Source organism: Anoplopoma fimbria, chromosome 18 (assembly GCF_027596085.1).
Source record: "Anoplopoma fimbria isolate UVic2021 breed Golden Eagle Sablefish chromosome 18, Afim_UVic_2022, whole genome shotgun sequence".
Classification (NCBI taxonomy): Eukaryota; Metazoa; Chordata; class Actinopteri; order Perciformes; family Anoplopomatidae; genus Anoplopoma; species Anoplopoma fimbria.
Genome location: NC_072466.1, coordinates 19,252,308 through 19,271,846, shown reverse-complemented (window position 1 = coordinate 19,271,846; position 19,539 = coordinate 19,252,308). Strand labels below are relative to the sequence as shown.

The following is a 19,539-nucleotide window of genomic DNA, read 5'->3' as shown; positions in this document are numbered from 1 at the left end:
GTTAGACAGTTAGGGGGAATTCTCCTGTTGAGGGGTTTTCCTTTGCCCTCAGTGTGTATCTGACAGTGAACATATTATTTCCTGTATCTGTAATTTGTAATTATGATTTCCTTGTCGACTTGAGTTTTTTGATTGCGCCTACGGTGGCGTTTTTTATATGGCTGAAAATAGGATCAGCTGCCACAAATAGTTGACCATTATGGCTTTATTGTAGGGGAGAATACGGGTAAGATATGAGATTAAAGATGAGGTTTGGCATCTTTATTTGGTGTGCTATGGCTTTGTGGCAGAGGAGCCAGCACCCATCCTTGTGCCTCCAGCTGGGTTGACTTTTAAGCAGCAGAAAGAATTAGCTATGCAGTTTGATCAAGAGAAATAAGGAGAAAGTGGACATGGAAAAGCTGCTAATGTTGGAGAAACTTTGGCAGGACACAGAGCATGAAATTGTAGTTAGAGCTGTTTGTTGTTATGACCTGGCTTTAAGGCCTCACCAAAAAGACACATGATCAAATGTGATGTGTTCACAGCTGAACCCCTGCCATCAGGCACCTGGAAAACATGGCAAACAGCTTTGACAGTGAATGGCAAAAAAAAAAAAAGCATCCATTTGCGTTAAGAAGGAAAATAGACAGCATAACACATTAGATTAAACTAGTAAATTTACAATAACCAGATAGCTGCTGCTCAACCTCAGTTGAAACATGTTAACACCAACTGCATTTAAGAGTGGATGGAAAGTAGTTGGCAAGCAAGCTGAGAAGTTAAAATTGTAAGCAAAAAGTAAAAGATAAATGGTTTATTATTTGAACTACTAATCTATATTTCAAATACATAAAAAGCTTTAGCTAGGGTACTTGAAAAAGCTCAAACTACGAATAAACAATTAACATACTTACCTGAAAGTAATGGCTATTGTTAAACAGCTGAAAGAGTAAGCTAAAAGTAAAGGATGTTAGATAAACAGCTGAATTAGTTAGCTTAAAGTAATGGATAATGTTTAACAGTTTAGATATTAAGCCAAAACAAAATGTAAAAACAGTTGATATAGAAATGGCTAAATTGTTGTATTTCTGTTTTATGAAAACATATAGTAACTATAGCCACACCCACTTTAATCCACTCATAAGAACATAAGAGTGGTACAGAGGAAGTTGTATTCATCTCACAAAATGGGAACTGGGAACCGTTGCTGTGCATAACGAATCCAGATGCAAACTATTGATCTACCCCCTTTTCATCATGTACTGATTGAAAACACACTCGGTTCAAAGTAGGAAAAGCAGGTCTTTATTTTACCAAGTGCCACTCAGAGACAAAACAAAGCTGCATGCAGGATACAGAAAAGAGAAGCCTCACTAAGGCACATATGGATAGAAACTCTCAAATATAAATGCCCCAATGAAAATAACTGATATGTACAAATATACCTTAGACTGTCCAGTGTTGAATATTGTATCTAGTTCATGTAATACTGTCTGCACTGCAGGCTCACTACAAATAATGATAGGAAATGAGTGTGATGAAATGAATGCTATGGTAGAGTAAGTAAAATGACAGGAGAAAGGAAACGCAGCGTGAATACACTGTATATTCATGAACATTTCTCAGTGTGATAATCCTTTTTATATTTGACTACTGCATGTACAACGATCTCAACATTTTATTACGCTGTTTTTCCTCAGCAAAACGGGGGGGAATGTTGGAAAAGGACACTGGTGTGACTGAAAATGCAGGAAAATCAAAACACACTTAGGGTGAGAGAATACAGAAAGAAATATGGGCCAAAAAAGGTCAAGTAAAAACAGTACATTTCATCAACCCACTATTATTGAGCATGTGTCACAAAATTAATTTAGGATGCTAACATTTGCGGTTTACATTTCCAGAACAATAAGAATGAGTGGACAGTGTTTGTTACAAGATCCTGGAACTACATGAAGTACCGTCCTGTACACATGTAAGATGCTGAGACTGCAGTCTTTCAGTGCAAGTTGGGGTTCTTATAACAATACTGTCCAAACATCACTTTTCAAGTCTTATTTCTTGGTGAGCCTTCATTCAGAACCTCCTCAACAAAAGCTGGAAGAGAACAATCTCTGCCTTCGATTTTTACAAGCCCAACAACGAGGTCCTAGTTGTTTCCGTCCCCGGCTACGGCTCTGCACGCATTCAGTTCATGGACTGTCGTTTCACTCTCATCTCATCCACCCACCGTGATTCATAGGCATGCCGGGCGGAGGGGGCAGGGGCACCTGTGACTGTCCTGGGGGCACTGGGAGTGGGGGATACCCGGCAGGAGGGAGACCTATAACTGGAGGAGGTACATGGCCCGGCGGCATGCGTGGAGGCGGAGGGTAGCTGTTGTAGCCTGGTGGCGGATACGTTGGAGCTAAGTTAGGTGGTGGGTAGTTGGAGGGAGGAGGCGGCGGGCCTGGAGGGGGTGCTGAAGGCGGTGGATAGACGTGGGGGTGATATGGCGGTATTGGGGGTGCGTAGCTGGGCGGCATCGGCGCGTAGGAGGGACCTTCAGTCTTCATCAACGACTGCAGGCTCTGGTAGCCTTCTCCGGACATGTAGGAGCTGGTGGTGGACATGATGTAGTTGGAGGGTGGAGGTGGAGGGGGCGGTGGGGTAGGGGAGGGGGCTTATGTGGAGGCGGAGCGTGCGGTGGAGGAGGAGCCGTTTCATTTAATGGTTCTGCTTCCGTGGGAGGGGCTGGAGCTGGGGCTTTGCGCTCTAGTGAGGGATGGGAACAGACAAGGAGAAAACAACTTGAAACACATATGGCATCATCGCTCCTGGAAAAACAACGAGGCTTCTCATCCTGTGCTCGCATAACCTCTCCGTTCCCAGACTGCGAGCGCACAGCTAGATTGAGACAATCGGGCTTCAGCCACATAGGAGGTCTCATTATCAGGCTCAAGCACTAATTAGATCGGTCTGGGAGAGGTTAGGAGTCTGCGTGTGTTGGGAACATAATGGACAGAGGAGCTGCTGCTTATGTAAGCAGACTGGGAGGACTACAGCCTGTGGGTTGCTTTCTAAGCACGAGTCCGAGGCAGGGGGTCCTAGCTGCTCATTATGGCCTTATTTGATGACACGCGCAAAACAGACAGCTGGGTGTTGAGAGGATGCCGGCACATACCTATACTCTAAATCACTAACTTCCTCACAAATTAGACTGAAGGTAAACAGTCCACTCTTACCTGGGGGAGGCTGCGATGTAGGCAGAGGGGGCCTTGGGCTCTCCAGTCTTGGAATCTTTGATCCAACTAGTTCTGTGAATAAAACAGACCAGTCAATACTCTACAAAAGCTTTTTAAATTCACTGAATGCATTAGGGAACTGGGCTGTAGGCTTGAATATTAATACAATAATCAAGCCTGCCAGGGAAATAATAATCACAGGCACTTAAAACCTACAGTATATACCTGTAATCTTGCCAGGACTTTATCTAAACTGAAGTCATGTTAATTAGCAAACTTTTCTGGGAGGTGTTTAAGTGGATGACTTTTGTGAGATATGAATGTCTTTAAAACAAATAGGCAGAATTTTTGCCTGCATGAGTGTTGAAAAGAGGTCTTACCTGGAGCCTTTGGTTCATCTTTGGGGGATGTCTGAAAAAAAAAAAAAAACAAAAGCATAAAAACATGAATGCAGATACTCTGTTCCCACTTTGAGGTACGTGGTGTTGACAGCAACGTATGAAGTAAGTGGCCTTGGTTTTTACTGCAAAGACAATGCAATTCAAGCATATCCTCACATGTGAGCGCTTGAGCTGGCGTGCAGGACTGCCTCCCTGTGGGGAAGTCTTCTTTGGTGGTGGGGGAGGAGGGTTGGGGGCTGGTGGTTGTCCCTGTGGGATTGGAGGAATGGGTACTTGAGCGGCAGCCCTTTCCTTCTCCTGTATCTGCTGAGGGATGGGCTTGTTTCCCTGAGAGTACAGATCCAGGATCTGGTGGCAGATGTCTGGAAGACAAAGACGTGTTTTTTGTTGAGACTAGTCTGAAAGGAGATAAAAAAAATAGAGAGGCGGTAGCGTCACGGCTTTCTGATGAGTACCTTCAAGCAGCTCAACTGGGACGTCCTGCACAAACTGCTCCCACCAGCGGCGTGACGACTGCTTGGCAGTCCACTCCTGAATGTCAAACTTACAGAGGCGGCCGGCCAGGTACATGACGGCTACAGCGATAATCTCTGGTTCCCACTGCAGAGACAGCATGGTGCACAGGCTGCCAGGGACACACGGGCAATACGGTTAAAGTCTTTCTCCTTCCCTTCTTTCTAATTCTATCTAGAATCATTACTTTGTAATACAAAGACTTCACATGCCAACTGCTTACCTGTCATTGACAAAGGTCCATGCCATCTGTAGCACCTTGCACACTTTATTCTTTTCCCCTTTAACAAGAATAAAAAAGATTCATAAGCTTTCTAAATTCCTTGAGCAATAAATTAACACCCTCTGTATGGAATCAATGCCACTCTTATCCCATCTCACCTTTGAGCTGCTTCACGTAGCGCAGCAGGAACATGTAAGGGTGCTCCACCTGCAGGTCAAATTTGATGGTCTGGAGTAAAATTCTCTCCAAAACCATCACCTCTTCCTGTTGGAAGAAACACAGATGCCTTAAATATCTGGCTAAATGATTACCCAGGGAACCAACACTCCATCTTTTTCAACCTCTTACACACGGGCATACCTGGAACCTTTAGATCACATCTACAATACTTTCCAGTAGCCTTAAGACAGTGCATCCCTGCATCCTGTGGTCATTTAATAGGTTATTTTTATTCTTAGGGTTCTGGCCTTACTAATTATTCAGATAATAAGATCAAGCTTAGACAGTGAGCGACGTTAACAATACCTCTATTTATCCTCTTAAAAGCTCATCGGCCGGCAGCAACAAGCCTATTTGGCATACAGAGAAGGTAAAGGGGGGGAAACTAAATAAAGAAAGTTGGGGACCCTTATTTTGTAGCCAGCAAGGTGATGGAAGAAAAAAAAGCATAGCCAACAACACGGTGGACCCTTAAGAACTAAAGAAGGGGAACATATTCAGACTTAATGACGGTAGGTCACCTTTTGTTAACCAATCTAATGATGTCAGCCTCTGATTGGAGCTCAGCTTTTAGCTTTGGCAAGTTTTTTTTCTTTCTACACAACATATTATGTCAGGAGTCTGTAAAGTTAGTTTACAAAGGATTTAAGATAAGTAAGGGATTTCATTTTTTTTTAATGAGTTAAGAATTGTCTCTTCTGCACTCAGTGTCCAACAGAAACTCCTTGACTGAGACGGTAAGGTATACCTCGTCTCTGAACCTTCAACGATCAGTGTAAACAGACTACGTGTCCCAAGACAAAACAGAGCAAAAAGAAAAGAAACTGCACCTTCGGATCATCTCCAAACTGGGCAAACTGCACGTCATTCAGTAAACTGCGGGCTGTTTTGATGATGTCTTTACACTTCTTTGGGGTTTCCTCCACTTTTCCCGCCAGGAACAGACAGCAAGCACCCGTCACCTGTTGGGAAATAAATCTCAACATTAATCCAACACATTTATTCCACTTCAAGGAAGAGGTGGAAAATAGGTATTCTCATTACTCATCGGACTTACATATCTCGGGAACTGCTTGAAGGAGTGAAACATGTAAAAGCGGTGGAAATATATGATGCCAGTTGCGAGTGTGTCATAGTGTCTGATGACAGTCAAAGATATCACGGAATGTCAAACTGTTTAGCAGCTAAGTAAAACCAATCCTAACCAAAGCTGTTTCACTCTGACTGCAGAAAAGCCACACTTAAAACAGGACACAATCATTTCATTGTCTAATTTTTTCAAAGTTTGGATGCTGTTATGTCTTTTGTCTGTCATTTACTATATTTTTAATTAGGGTCTAACTATAACAAGTGTCATTGATTTATTGTTTAAGATAGATATGCATTTTGTCTTCAGGCATTCAAATGAATCAATCAAGGATACAGGCCAAGTCTGGTCCCCACGTCAAAAATGAAGCGGGCTCCTTCTCTCCGATACCGGGCCTCTGTACCAGGGTCCAGGCCTTCAGACTGGGAGGGCGTGTGGGCTAGATCCTTCTTGTCCCAGTACCAGCATGGCTTGATGTGGTCCAGAATCACTTGGCCTGAAAAGTTCTCCTTGAATTCCTTCATTGGCTGAGGAGAGGCAACGGTGGATGGACCCGCTGCACTGGACTGCCAAGATACAGAGACAAGACTGCAGTTATACAGACAGTTTACAAGCCCTGACCGTTAGACACAAAGTAGCAAGATGCCCTGATTACTAGCAGTGCTGGTGTGTTAGGTCAACGGTCAGACAGACTAACGTTACAGTCTCCACATTGATTGCAGAAGGGACATTTCCTCGTAGCTCAAACTAACGTGGACTTATTATTCTTAAAATGTTACTTAGATGGATGCAAACAGTTGGACAACCGTAGTGTTAGAAAAGCAGAAAAGAGAAGACTGATTCTCCGTGGAAAGACTAACTGGAAATGAAATATGGGACATAATAATGATATTCAAATGGATGTCAAACCATAACCATAACTATAATTATTCTGTCTGTATTTAGAAGATTTTTTTTTTTTTTTTTTAGTTATTGTGGATTTTTTATTTGTATTTTTCTTACTTACTCATTTAAAATACTTGTTAGTTTGTTCTACTATGTACCTTGTTTGCACTATATCTATGCTGCTGTAATGCTGTAAATCTCCCCGCTGCGGGACTAATAAAGGTTTATCTTATTGTATCTTAAAAGCAACGCAAAGTAAGTACCCCCCCCCCCCCCCACCATTAGCATTACCAAACTGTTACCTCCTCGCTAGCATTCATGCATGTTAGCCGAGCTAGCAGTAGTGGGAACTTAAAGTTGGCTTCATGGAGCTAACGTTAGCAAATAGCTCCCGATGGGAATGAGTCAATTATATATATATCTATATATATATATATATAATATTAGGGGACGTTACAACGGCAAGGCCGGTTAGATACACAGAAAGTCTAACATGAGTCACACCATGACAAAGACAGCGTACAGCTATCTTTAAAGCAACCAGGTGATGCTCTCGGTGTAGCCGCTCAGCTAGAGGTCTGAACCCCGCTGAGGCTAGCAGCACTGCGCCGCGTCACACAGCGTTACACTTCAGCTTTTGCAATCATGCGACTGTTTGTAACGAAACACGACTCCTACCTTTAACATGAAGCCGTCAGAGGGAATCACCTGAAACGAACCAGCTGTGTGATTAATCCGCAGCTATGCTCAAGAAGTTGGCTAACAAGTGATCCACGACAGACCCCATTGTAACAAGGGTTCCGCCATTATGTATGGAGCACGTCGGAGACTGTCGGCAGACGTCATTACGCTGGACATGTGCTTCCTATGTCTGGTGTAGGTTACTGTGGTTACATTTTGGATTTACGTTTCCTCTTACTGGATTAATTTATTCAACGCTGCAGTAATTATTCCTGCTACTGGAAACCCCCCAAAACAAGATGTACTTGTGGGGATTTCACGTTTTTTTTTATTTAAGCATGACTAAATATGTTACTCCCAATAATATCCACTAGAGGGAGACAATGAATCACTCTGGGAATCGGGAAATCGACTATTTTTGACACAGTCTGTGATTTAACCAGATGACTCAATTGAACAATCAGTACAATGTCTATAAAAAAAACAAAAAAACCCACCATTAACACAATTCTATGACAACTTTTAAGATAATATCTTTAATTATCTGTATCTGCTCTATAGGCTACGGGATTTTGTCACATACCTGTTTAAAAAGACTACACTTAATTGGTCTGAGCAGGTAGCAATTTACATTGATAGAAATGTGCACCAAAATATATAGAGACATATAATTATTACACTCATATGCAGCGGTGCTAAATCATTGGTGGAAGGCTGAAAAAAAAACAACAGAATGTTATTACAAAAGTAGTAGCACAAAAAAAAAATCTAAATCTGCCACAAAATTCTTATTTGTCTTGTGTCAAAGCCTTCTATTAGTGGGACAGTTAAATATCATTTGAGAAACATTCTTATGTAATCTTTCTGGAGCGACAGATTTCCTGCACTCTTTGAATGCAATTTCCTTCTGTCTTTTGAGTTTATAGTCTATAAACCACCTTTATAAATTAAATCAATCAGACATTGCTGTGCCCCATAGTGCAAGGTGATGGAGTAGATGAGAATCAGGCTAAAGCAATACCAAAGATTTTTTTTTATGTCTAATTTCTAAGATACACATTTTTATTTGTGTCATTCTAAAAATCTTTTTTTTTTTTAGAGTTTAACATAAAAAGAATACCACAAAACATGGACTTGTTTTAAAAGTTACAGTTGACGTGTTATAGCCATTATTGACCATTAATTAAACTGAGTAGCTTTGAGTTCCTTTAACAGGAATTATTAGATTCATATGTCCAGTCAAAATTGTTATCTTTTAAATACATGAGGCTGAAGCAAACCTACTGCTTTAGCATTTTTTTTGCAGAGAAGGGTAGAAGTACAGTTAATATAATCTTGTAAATTGATTTAATGGTTGCAATTTATGATAAATAAGAAAAACTATTATCATTTCCTTCACTCTTTAAAACTTGTCATCAACAAAGCTCGTGGTAATCATCATCACTTTTGTTTGCTTCAAATGTTCCTGTGTAAGAGTAGACTCACAAGTAGCCTTACATTGTGTGCCCTCTCTGTTCCCCTCCCAGCCTCACTTCTGAGGAAAGCCAGCATTGAATCATTTACTTCGTCCAAATTAAAATTTGGAATCTGCATGCATTATATATTCACCCATGCTCGGACAAATCCTCTTAACTGTGGGAGAAATTGTCAGGATGTGTCCTGTAGAAAAGTAAGAGCCTTGTCTAGTTGTATTGCCCCTAGCAAGGGAGCATCTCAAACTGTCACTCACGTCCACACACACACACACACACACACACACACACACACACACACACACACACACACACACACACACACACACACACACACACACACACACACACACACACCACAGTAAATCAGCTTATGAATAATATATACTTGTTCTTTCTTTATTAATATTAAACATTGCATAATGAAGCCGACTATAAGCAAATCCCAGAGCAATATTCATATTACCCTGAGCTATCCTGGAGTGGACCGCTCATTGTTTATGTCACTCCAGTTGTGGTTAAACACATCAAAATGGCTGTTACTTAACCTCAACGCTTAATCCTTCCTTTGTTCTTAAAAAGCTCTATTAGGTTCAGTGCATTTTTTCTCTTATATGTTGGTCTATTCTAAGACATTAAAGCAGTTTTGGTATGTTCTGTAGGGAGTAAAGAGGCATACAAAAATTGAAGATAAAAGGATGTGTCGAAGGTTGTGACCCAGAGTCAAAGCCAGTTAAGCTGCATGTATTGTCCACTGATGTGCAAGAGCTTCCCTACTTCTCGTTTGTCCTTGGGCTCATTTTTTTTTTTATCATTTTACATAAATGATAAGTGTGTGGAAACATCATAAATCCTGGGTCATTTTGGGAAAAACCTAAAATATGCACATAATGTCTTTTGTTACTTTGACAAAACTTTCATTTCAGCATATCCTCATCTCTTGTGTTGCAGTGTGTGTAGGTATCTCTGGTTTAGCAATGGCACTTACCACACGAGATACATGTCTCCTTGGAGGCAACACTTTGGACTTAAAACCTTTCCTGTGTCCACAAGCAGGGCATTTGTGGTATATTGGCTGCGCCGTGTAACCCAGTTTAAACTGCCTTTGCCCGAAGCCAGCAGATACAGGCTATAATGGAGACGTTGATGTATTATTGAGAAACCCATGGGTGAGGATCAAGGAGCTGCTTGCAGCCAGCAGGGATAGCAAGCGAGTGCGTGAACTCAGGATAATGTTTTCCTTCAGCATCCGATGTGTCTATGACTGCTGTTGCTCTCTTGGCCCAACGTGAAAACGAAGACATTTCATGTAATATCACATAGCGAATTTATGTGCTCCAGTCAAAGCAATATGCTTGACAACATGCGCGGCCCATCTGTGAAAGATAGCTGTTGTGTTGTAGTGTTTCCATGTGGAGTCTGTTGAGGTTATCTCTACTTGAGCCAGAGTTGAGATGACATTTCATTTATATAAATAATTACTGTCCTGAAAGTCCCAGAGGCCTGCCCTGAAGCAATCAAACTTCTAATGCTCTTAAAATTGCCCACCATGTTTTATTAATGGCAGACTATAAAATGCATTGCTATAGCTGCACACTTCCCCCCTGATCCACCAGGAAATAGTGTCAACTTTAAATGGCTGCATTAGGGTTTATTTTTGTATTCAACAATGTATTTCAACCAAATTATAGCACAGAAGAATGTATGGTAAGGTGGAAGAAAAAAAGAAACTTAAGTGTGTTTTAGCTGAGCTGTAACCTGCACAAGGAACGTATCTGTGCATACACTGATCTATATGAATACAGTGAATTATGTGCGGAATGATTGCACCATTAGTGCCATTAATTGCCTCTGAGTGAACCTGATCTGCACTTCAAGGACTCTCTCACATTCTGAATTGTATAAATGGCAAATTAAGGAGGCTTCATTCCAAATATAAGAATAAAGTGTAGTAAGGCAGTGTTATTGTTTCACCCCCTAAACGGGTTTGTAATGTATCCTTTACTGTGCCAACAGAGGGTACTGTTGCCTCACAACATGTTTAAATTATCCCTACAACAAAGATAAAGCCTGCTGCCCCCTCTCTGATTCAGTGTGAGGAAATAGGTTTATATTAATAATGCTCATGTGCAGTAGTGTTATTGGATCATGTACACAGCATGGAATGTTACATTGACATAAAAAAAAATATTAATTATCTGAATAAAAGGTGACCTTTGAACCCAGATTGATCGATATGGTTTATTGCGTCTGATCTAGGTGTGACAGTTCACACTGCAGTTTGGGAAATAGTCATGAAATTAATTCTGTTGGTTTCGTACTGAGCCGCATATATTGTCCAATTTTTTTTCACGTGGCTTAGTATGATTTCTTTTTCTGTCAGTTAGGACGACATTAGGCAAAAAAAAAAAGAAAGTTGGGTTCATGAAAAACATCATGGTTGGGCTTAAAATAACTACATACAGTTAGGTTTAGGAAAGCCATCACAATGGCGTCACCTCACGTTAATTCTTTGGGCCAGGCGATGTCGAACAACGGTTAAAAATCCTGCGTTTGTCTTAGTTGAAAGTCCTGTGTTTGTTTTACCCCTCCACCTTGCCACCTGCCCCCAATAAGTTGTTTTTTTAGCATAGTTTCATTCTACGTAACTAGCTCTGACTGCTTCACAGTCAGTAGGGTGTGTTTCATTTGTGTGTCCACCACGCAAGATTGATCCTAACTCACTTTCCATTGCCAAATGGTGTCCCTGCACTACAGTTCTAGCAAATTGCATTTTGTGACTATTTTTTGAACTGCCATGAGCCTGTGCTGCTGATGTTCCAGACATTTTAAAAATATTTCATTCTGGTTTTTTTTCCAGCATCATTATATGAAAAAAAAAAAAACGAGTTATAACAATCAGTTCAATTATTAAACATACAGGAAGGAAAAGTGAAACATGACAAGAGCCTTGGACATCATGGTCTTTTGGGTATAAAAGACCATGACATATTAGAAGGTAAGAGAAGTGACTTTGGGTGGTGATCTGATTCAAAAGGCAGACCGTGTGACCTGTCTTTGAGAATAAGTAATGGCTGGTGAGTGAGTGACTTTGTTCGGGAGGCCAGCTCCGAGCTGAGGGGAGCCCCGGCTACTGTCCCTGGGTGGTGTTGCCCACCGCCTACACGTGGATGTTGTGTAGCCACGGACGGACTTGAACTTGAATCCCGTCCCACTCCACGGAGGCAAACACACACACACACACACACACACACACTGACAGAAGAAAAACACAGGCTGCATATAGACTACACACACACACACACACACACACACACACACACACACACACACACACAGAGATGCGGGGTCCTCCCAGGCAACAGCCGCTTCCATCGTGTGATCGCCTCGACACCGTAGGACACCAGGAAACATCGGACCTGTGCTTGTCGGACGGGGGAAGGAGGAGGAGGAGGAGGAGGTGTCTTGTCTGCCCGCCTGCTCTCTCTCTCTCTCTCTCTCTCTCTCCACCCCCCCCCCTCTCTCTCTCTCAATCAGCGAGGCTTCTGCCACCAGAGCCAAGAGTTGCCGTTCCACGCACCGATGCCAAAACGCGCGCGGGAGGAGTCAGTGCCAAAGGGTCATTTTTTTTTTGTGCTGAAATTTGAAGGACTGTAGGGAAATCCTAGAATAAAACAGGAGCCACTTGACCCCCCAGATGATATAATCATATCATTAAAACCAAAGGGAGAGAAAGGGAAAGGAGCCAGATCGGAGCCTGAACTCATCACCAGTGGGGTTTGCTCCGTACTTCATCTGTCATCACGGTCGCTGCAGAGGTGGGCAGTCCAGGATTTTTTTTTTTTTTTTTTTTTTTAGATCTGCACTGCAAAAACATACCTGCAGCACATTTTCCTCTCCCCCCCCGGCCGCTAGTAGCCCACTGTTTCCCTAAAACTACACTTTGGCTTCCTCAATCCAGGTGTTGCTCCCTCCGAAGACGCTGCAGCCGGACAATTTGTGGACAAACTGGCATTGAGCGACTCCTCACCTCAGAGTTGTGACCGGAGACTGTGAACTGTAGAGGGATTAGGAGACGGCCGGGGGAAAAGTTTGTTCACCTGGCGAGCCAGAGAGGACCGACACCACGGTCCAAGCCGACTCCAAGTGCCGTTCACCGGGCGATGCCAGAGTAAATGCCGGGGCGATGTCCCGCCGCAAGCAGGTGAACCCGCAGCACTTCTCGTTGACGTACAGGGAGACAGTACGAGGTGAGTTCAATGACTACAAAGACGTCTTTACTTCATGTGTAAATGAAATGTGCTTGTTTTACTTTTTTTTATTTTTATGGATGATTGTTTTAATTATTTATGAAAAAATAACAGTATTGATTTGGGTTTAGATTAAATTCATTGTTTTTAGAATTTGGAAATGCGCCGAACAAGGGAGCTAATTAGTTTAAATTGGAAAAAAAAAAGAGATTTACCATGTGGGAAAACCACTTATTCAACTTAATTTGACTGCTATAATATGTGTTTTACACCTTTGACAATTATCAACACAATTCAGTGATAATCTGACTGCGCCTTTTGCAGCTTTTTCCTGACTTAACAACGAGAGAGACTCTTATGACATCTCCAACGGTGTGTGTGTGTGTGTGTGTGTGTGTGTGTGTGTGTGTGTGCAAGTGTGTTTTTGTTGTTCACACACGTGCGAACATGCAACATTTCATCACTACACAATTTAGATTTTTTTTTTTACCCAGTGTCTTGCAACATGTGAAGGTACATGTGTATTTATGTACTTTGTTAAACAGTTTTTACCCAAATGAAACAGTTATTTCATACAAAAGTCATGCAGAGTTATTTGTTTTGGGACTTTGCAAGTGGGATCGTGTATCTGAATTTTAATCTATTTTAATTAAAAACATCTCCTTGTCTTCCGCACAAAGACACACACACACACACACACACACAACACACACACACACACACACACACACACACACACACACACATTCTTAAATATATATGTATATATATATATATATATATATATATATATATATATATATATATATATATATATATATATATATTTTGAAACATAAAGGCCTGTCTACACATTAAAGTAACCTTTAAAAAGCATACCATCAAATCTAATTGTGCAAAGAAAATAGATTCAGCTCGCAATCCCACGGAAAAAAAGAAAACGCCACACAAAGCAACGCCGATCTGAACTTTTTATAAACACGATGTTTCAAAAACGAAGGGTCATAACTTTTTTGTTTGAAGCGTTTCAGAGCTGCGACCAAAATTGTGATTGAATTGCGCAGATTTAATCTGAATGAGCACGTTTTTTTTTTTTTTTTTTTTTGTGTGTCTTTGTGGCATACGATTAAAAAGTTTCATAATCCAATTTCAAATCAATTATATCAATCCAACCTTCATCTCCCAGCGCTTCTGCTTTGCCTAAATCCAATTTCACAGAGGCCTAATCTGGGTAATTCATGGCAGAAGTTCATGATGTAATCTTTGGTCAATCTGTTTTGTGTTTGAAAGTGTTATAGACGCATTCCGTCCCAGCCGACACATTTAGCATTTAGACTAATCATTTTCTCCATTCACTGTGTGTGTCTCTCTCTCTCTCTCTCTCTCTCTCCCTCTCTCTCTCTCTCATGTTAGACTGTTTTCTATTGAGTTTTCACTTTGCAATAATTACGATTATTTTTTTTAAAGCAACGAGTAATCTGAAATCTAAATGTTTTGCTATGACCAGTGTTTTTTCTTTTCCTAATTAAGAAATGATGGCGCGTCCTCAACAGATTTCAATCGGATGACAAAATATTGATCCAGCTTGAATATTGATCTGGCAATTTATTCTGTCCACTGTCACAGTCACTTCATTAAGGTGGAGACCGAGTTGTTACCCCTCGATACATTTAGGATTTAGCAAAAATTTCACCTCAGGCAATGTGTGTCTCGGTTCAACATTTACCTGCCTGCATTTGACAATTGTTTGCAACGTTTTGCACATTTTAATTTGTCTTTAGGTAACTGGTACAAATTTGGACTAGCAGTCAAATATTTCCCTTCTCTCCTTCCAGTCAAGGGTCACTTTGTTTGACATCTTTTTTTTTTTTTTTTTTTTTTTTTTACATATTAGTGAACCTCACAGCACCTGCTGTACAGTCAGCAAATACTCCAAATGGAGCCTGGGGTGCTGAATGTAGATACTTGCATAATCAGACTGATATCACAGATTAAGCTTTAAATTCCTTAATTTCCTTGTCCGAGCTGAAGCTGCGTTAAAATGTCTCCAGGGTGCATCTGTGCTTGACTGAAGCTTTTAATGACTGGTTTAAGTTTAAATCACTGCTGACCTGTCAGCAGAGACTTTCAAGTGTCTAACAATATCTTAAGTTCAGCTATTTATTAATGTTGCCAAATGTTCGTTGTTCAGCTCCATCGTGCGTGAGGTCGATGCTTTGCTAAAGTGGCTATTAGAGCAAGTGCAGCAGGATGCTGAAACGCTGGGCTGCCATCTGGGCCTGAATCTCGTCCTACCCGTTCTTTCAGGAATCATCATACACACTGTCTCCTGCTTGCTGAACTGTGGCCTCAATGACCTGAGAGGCACAAGTGAAAGATTAAGGAAGGACTTGACCTGCTGTTTCTTTTTCATACTATCAGTGAGATCAAATGCAATGCCGACACTGGACTCTCAACAGATCAACAAACAAAAAAAATCAATTGCCTTATTATGTTTATACAATTGTTCTTTCTCTAGGAGAACAATGTGTTCTCACATAGAGTTGGTGTACAGATGTACTTGTATCTGTCTAAAACGCCTAAGCCAGGTTTACCATACGTACGTATATTAATAAAGATACCACTCCTCTAGCTATGATGGACGGAAGGATCTTTATGTACCTATCATTCAATGGCTGGAGGCTGCATGTCTTTATATGCTGTTTCCTTAAGCTGGGTGGGTCCGGAGAAGGCCAGGATCACACCTCCGGCTGGGGGATCTGAGGAGCGCTGGGGGAAAACCAAATCGTAATTTGATAAAGTCAACACGTGTTGATAGCTTTGCATTTGATGTACAGCGTCAGAGAACATGTAGGACAAGAATGGACCTTATTTCTTATTATGACCTCATCAGTAGGTTGGTCTCGAAGTTGTACAGCATGTCAGTGTCAGCGGTCAAGACCAGTCACACGGTATGTCCTCACACCATTAGTAATAAGAAGTTTGTGCAGTGTGCCGGCATGTATCAACCACAAGTCAGATCAGGGGTTATTCACTGTAACTAAACACGGCCTCCTCCCCTGCAGCCATGAGCTTATAGGTCACACTCTACTTGGAAGTGCGGTGAACCTGAATATCAGCATATTTCTGGATAGGCTTTTTGTTAAAGACTTTGTTCTGGAGATCTACTTGCCATGCCACATGTCAAGGGGGACGTACAAGTTACTGTAACTGCAATGAATGCACACCATGCACAGGTATGCGCTAAGGAAAGCAGGAAGACACAATAAAACGGCACTTATCACCCTTGAAATACACAGCCACATATACAAACTGTATATGTGTTTGTTTCCACACTAACAAATCACATATATCAGGTTATCCGGTCTAAGTTGGATTTGACCTTCAGTTTACAGCTCATCCTTTGTTTTCTTAAGAATTGATGTCCCCTCTAGGCTTTAAGGCTCTTTGAGTCAGTGATTCAGTCTGGAGTCACATAAATGGCAGAGAAACCTTTGGAATGTCCTTATGAATTACTCACATTGTAACGTGGTGTTTAGTATCACAGGCCCCCTCTTTGTTCAGAGACTGCTATTTCTCTAATATCAGAATTATTACAGAGAATTGTTTTCTGTATCCAGCCGTGGAAACACCTCGCAATAACTGTTTACTCTCAAGATTGGCATGCTACTTGTGAAACAGTTAATGTTTTCGTCTTTATTCGCACCATATGGCTGTCAAACGCTGGGGGAGAAACCCACCGTACGCACTGCAACGCCACAGTAAATATTCACACACATTGTGGTAACCGGATGGTAATCGCACAGGAGATGATTGGTGAGCGATGTATGATTTACTGTCAGGCCATTGCAGTTTATTCTAAGATTTTCTTTCTATATATCAATTTTATTGAACACATATAACCAATTTTGCAATGCTTCTTTTATTATTATTATTATTATTGTATGTTTTAAAGTTGTTTGACAGATTTGATTTATATCCCAAAATATGTCACGCCTCACAGCTTGCAAGTCATTTATAGCGATTTAGCGGCAAGTTAGAGCCGTATTTTGCTCACTTTCAGACTGATGATCTAAGATTTATGATAAAAAATAAGACTGCTACAGATTAAATGGCGATAAGATAATGAAACACATGGGCCTGGCCTTACACAACACACACTGTTGCAGCTCTCATTGGCATCGCAGCTGAGAAACAGGGATAGGCTAAGCAAGGCCGCTTGTTGTTTGAATTTATGATTGCAACCATCTGCAATGTTGCTGGTGTCATTTATTTTCAATGACAGCGTGAATCTTACCCGACTTGCCCTGTGGGGTTTTTACGTGTAATTGTGTGTGAGTGTGTGTGTGTGTGAGTTTGTGCGTGTGTGTGTGTGTGTGTGTGTATGCATGAGTTTTCAGCTCAGCAAATGGAAGGGAAAAACAAAGAAAGGGATACAGGTCTGAACGCATACAGTACGGTCGACTGTCATACGAGCGCCCCTGGCCTTCCTCTGCCTCTACCAGCAGAACACAGTGTGCAGCTTGTATTAAAATGTTGTGTAAGGGCAGGACTTGACCGGCAACTGAAAACAGTTTAACGGTTTCTGTTAAACGCCGCTTTGAAGAATCTCATCAAATTCACATCATAAAAAAAAAAAATGATTGTTTCAGATTCCACCAAAATCCCATTTTCTCATTTTTCCTGTTCGACTTCACCTTTTCCTCAGGCAACAATTAAACTTTTCAGGACAAACACGATAATTAAGGATTCGTAGGATTAATGAGGACAATAAAGTCTAAGGATATAAGAGGAACCTCATATACGTACACTTTACATACACATTTTACTTACCGAGCAGGTTTTTACCTGGCCACTAGTGTGAAAAGACGTCACATTTTCTGGATCATACACCGCCTTTGACACTAAATTTACAAAGCAACTGCAATCCCAAATATTTTAATATTTGCAATTTAAAAAATCTCAGCTGCAAATGAAACATCCATGCCTCTGACAACGCAATTTCTTTATTACTAGTACTTTTTTGGCTGGGCATTTGGATATCATTTTTTACACAACTGAAAATATTGGTGAAAGAGGCCCATTGTCTTCAGTTGTGTGTCCCATCTGGTCCATATTGTGCAGTGTACAACGGCAGTGGAGTGACTGACTGACTCTCTCCTCATCAAACTGATAGGGGGTGCTCTAAGGCTGCCTTACTTAACTCACACTTGATAAGGCAGAGTAGTAGGACTGTCATTGGGTGACTATAGAGCTGTGTTTGTGTTTGTGTCTGATGTGTGTGTGTGTGTGTGTGTGTGTGCAAGACACAGAGAGACCACGAGAGAGAAATAAAGTATGTGTTGTGTCATGTTAGACAGCTAGGTTTCATTGCTATCATCACGCCTTCTCAACAACAGCATGTTTGACAGTGCGTCTGCTCTGCTCCCTTACCTATCAAGCATGTTCCTCTCACATAGCAGTTTAAACAGACAGAATTAGACTCTGTCTGTCACCACGATTGGCTACATTAGTGTGTTATTCTTCCCGCATGTGTGTTTTCCATTTTACTGTGTTTGTGTCCACAGTTTATTTTTTTTCCTGCAAGCATTCCATGTTCAGTTCCTTCTTGCACCTGTTTATTTTTTTCTCACACAGGTGAGCCTTGGGATAGACGTGCGAGCGGGTTTCAGAGAGGGGTGCGGTTTTTAGAAGGTGTCCGACTGATATTCCAGCGGCATGGTGACAGTGCCAACGCCTACTAATTTACTGCTTTCTGCCCCCAGGCCATATCACTCAACCATATGTTAACAAACAGGCTTGGCTCTCTCGTCTCTCGCAGCCATAAAGTCAAGTTCAACTGCCCATGGTGTGTGTCATCTTGTTGACTTGGTGTTGTCTTCTAACTCGTTTAGAACACACAAGGATCTGGGACTTATGCCACCTGTCCTAAGCATCAGAAATAAGAGCACACCATGTTGTTAGCAGAGATCTCCTGCATCGTCCTGCTTATATGCGTTGCACAAATGCACACACGCGTGCATGCGCACAGTTACTCGGCTTGTGTGAACACTCTGGAACATTGCTTCATGTGAATCATGGTCACAAGCTGTGAACTGTAGGTAAATATGTATTTGCGTTCCTTCTTTGCCGCCAAAGATTATGAGATGGAAATTATTTGGCAGGCATCCAGGAACCCATCTCCATTTAGAGAAAAGATATTTGGCATCAGATCATCACTCCAGGGCGAAGTGAGGGAACTGGAACGTGTGTGTGTGTGTGTGTGTTTGTTGTTGGGGGGGGGGTTCATAAAGTTGCAAAGAAATATTTGAAATATAAAAAATTGGGAGACAAAATGTGTGTAATATTGAGCCGGAACTCTGCCCGAGTTTAACGGAATTTAGAGGAGCACTGCCTCCCCGGCAGTTTGAGATGGATTGATAAGAGAGTTTAGGATCTGTGCTCTGATAACTACACACCAAGACACAGGCGCACACAAACCAGCACACACCCTCTTTGTCTAATCTTTGCAATTATTAAGGTGTCATGTTTGGAGAGAAAGGGGGGGCGTGTGCCAGAGGTAGAAGTGCAGCAGAGACAGGCAAGCCAGCTATGTTCCTCTC

The 19,539-nt window shown here is 41.5% G+C and overlaps 2 protein-coding genes across 3 annotated transcripts in view; one reads left to right on the top strand and one right to left on the bottom strand.

The window, feature by feature from the left end:
• Window positions 1-1,271: 1,271 nt before the first annotated feature.
• ccnk (cyclin K) lies at window positions 1,272-7,556 on the bottom strand. The gene is given in 12 exon segments (XM_054618140.1): window positions 1,272-2,626; window positions 2,629-2,736; window positions 3,207-3,278; window positions 3,587-3,617; window positions 3,764-3,969; window positions 4,063-4,232; window positions 4,344-4,401; window positions 4,502-4,607; window positions 5,393-5,524; window positions 5,620-5,701; window positions 5,986-6,215; window positions 7,213-7,556. Coding segments are annotated over 12 exon segments (1,635 nt in total). The 5' UTR covers window positions 7,222-7,556; the 3' UTR covers window positions 1,272-2,195.
• Window positions 7,557-12,418: 4,862 nt separating this feature from the next.
• bcl11bb (BCL11 transcription factor B b) overlaps window positions 12,419-19,539 on the top strand; it is a 28,487-nt gene continuing 21,366 nt past the window's right edge. For both annotated transcript variants that reach the window (XM_054618138.1, XM_054618137.1), the window contains exons 1-2: window positions 12,419-12,505; window positions 12,649-12,937. In XM_054618138.1, coding sequence (XP_054474113.1) covers window positions 12,874-12,937 — 64 coding nt within the window. In that variant the 5' untranslated portion in view covers window positions 12,419-12,505; window positions 12,649-12,873. The remainder of the gene's footprint in view (window positions 12,506-12,648; window positions 12,938-19,539) is intronic.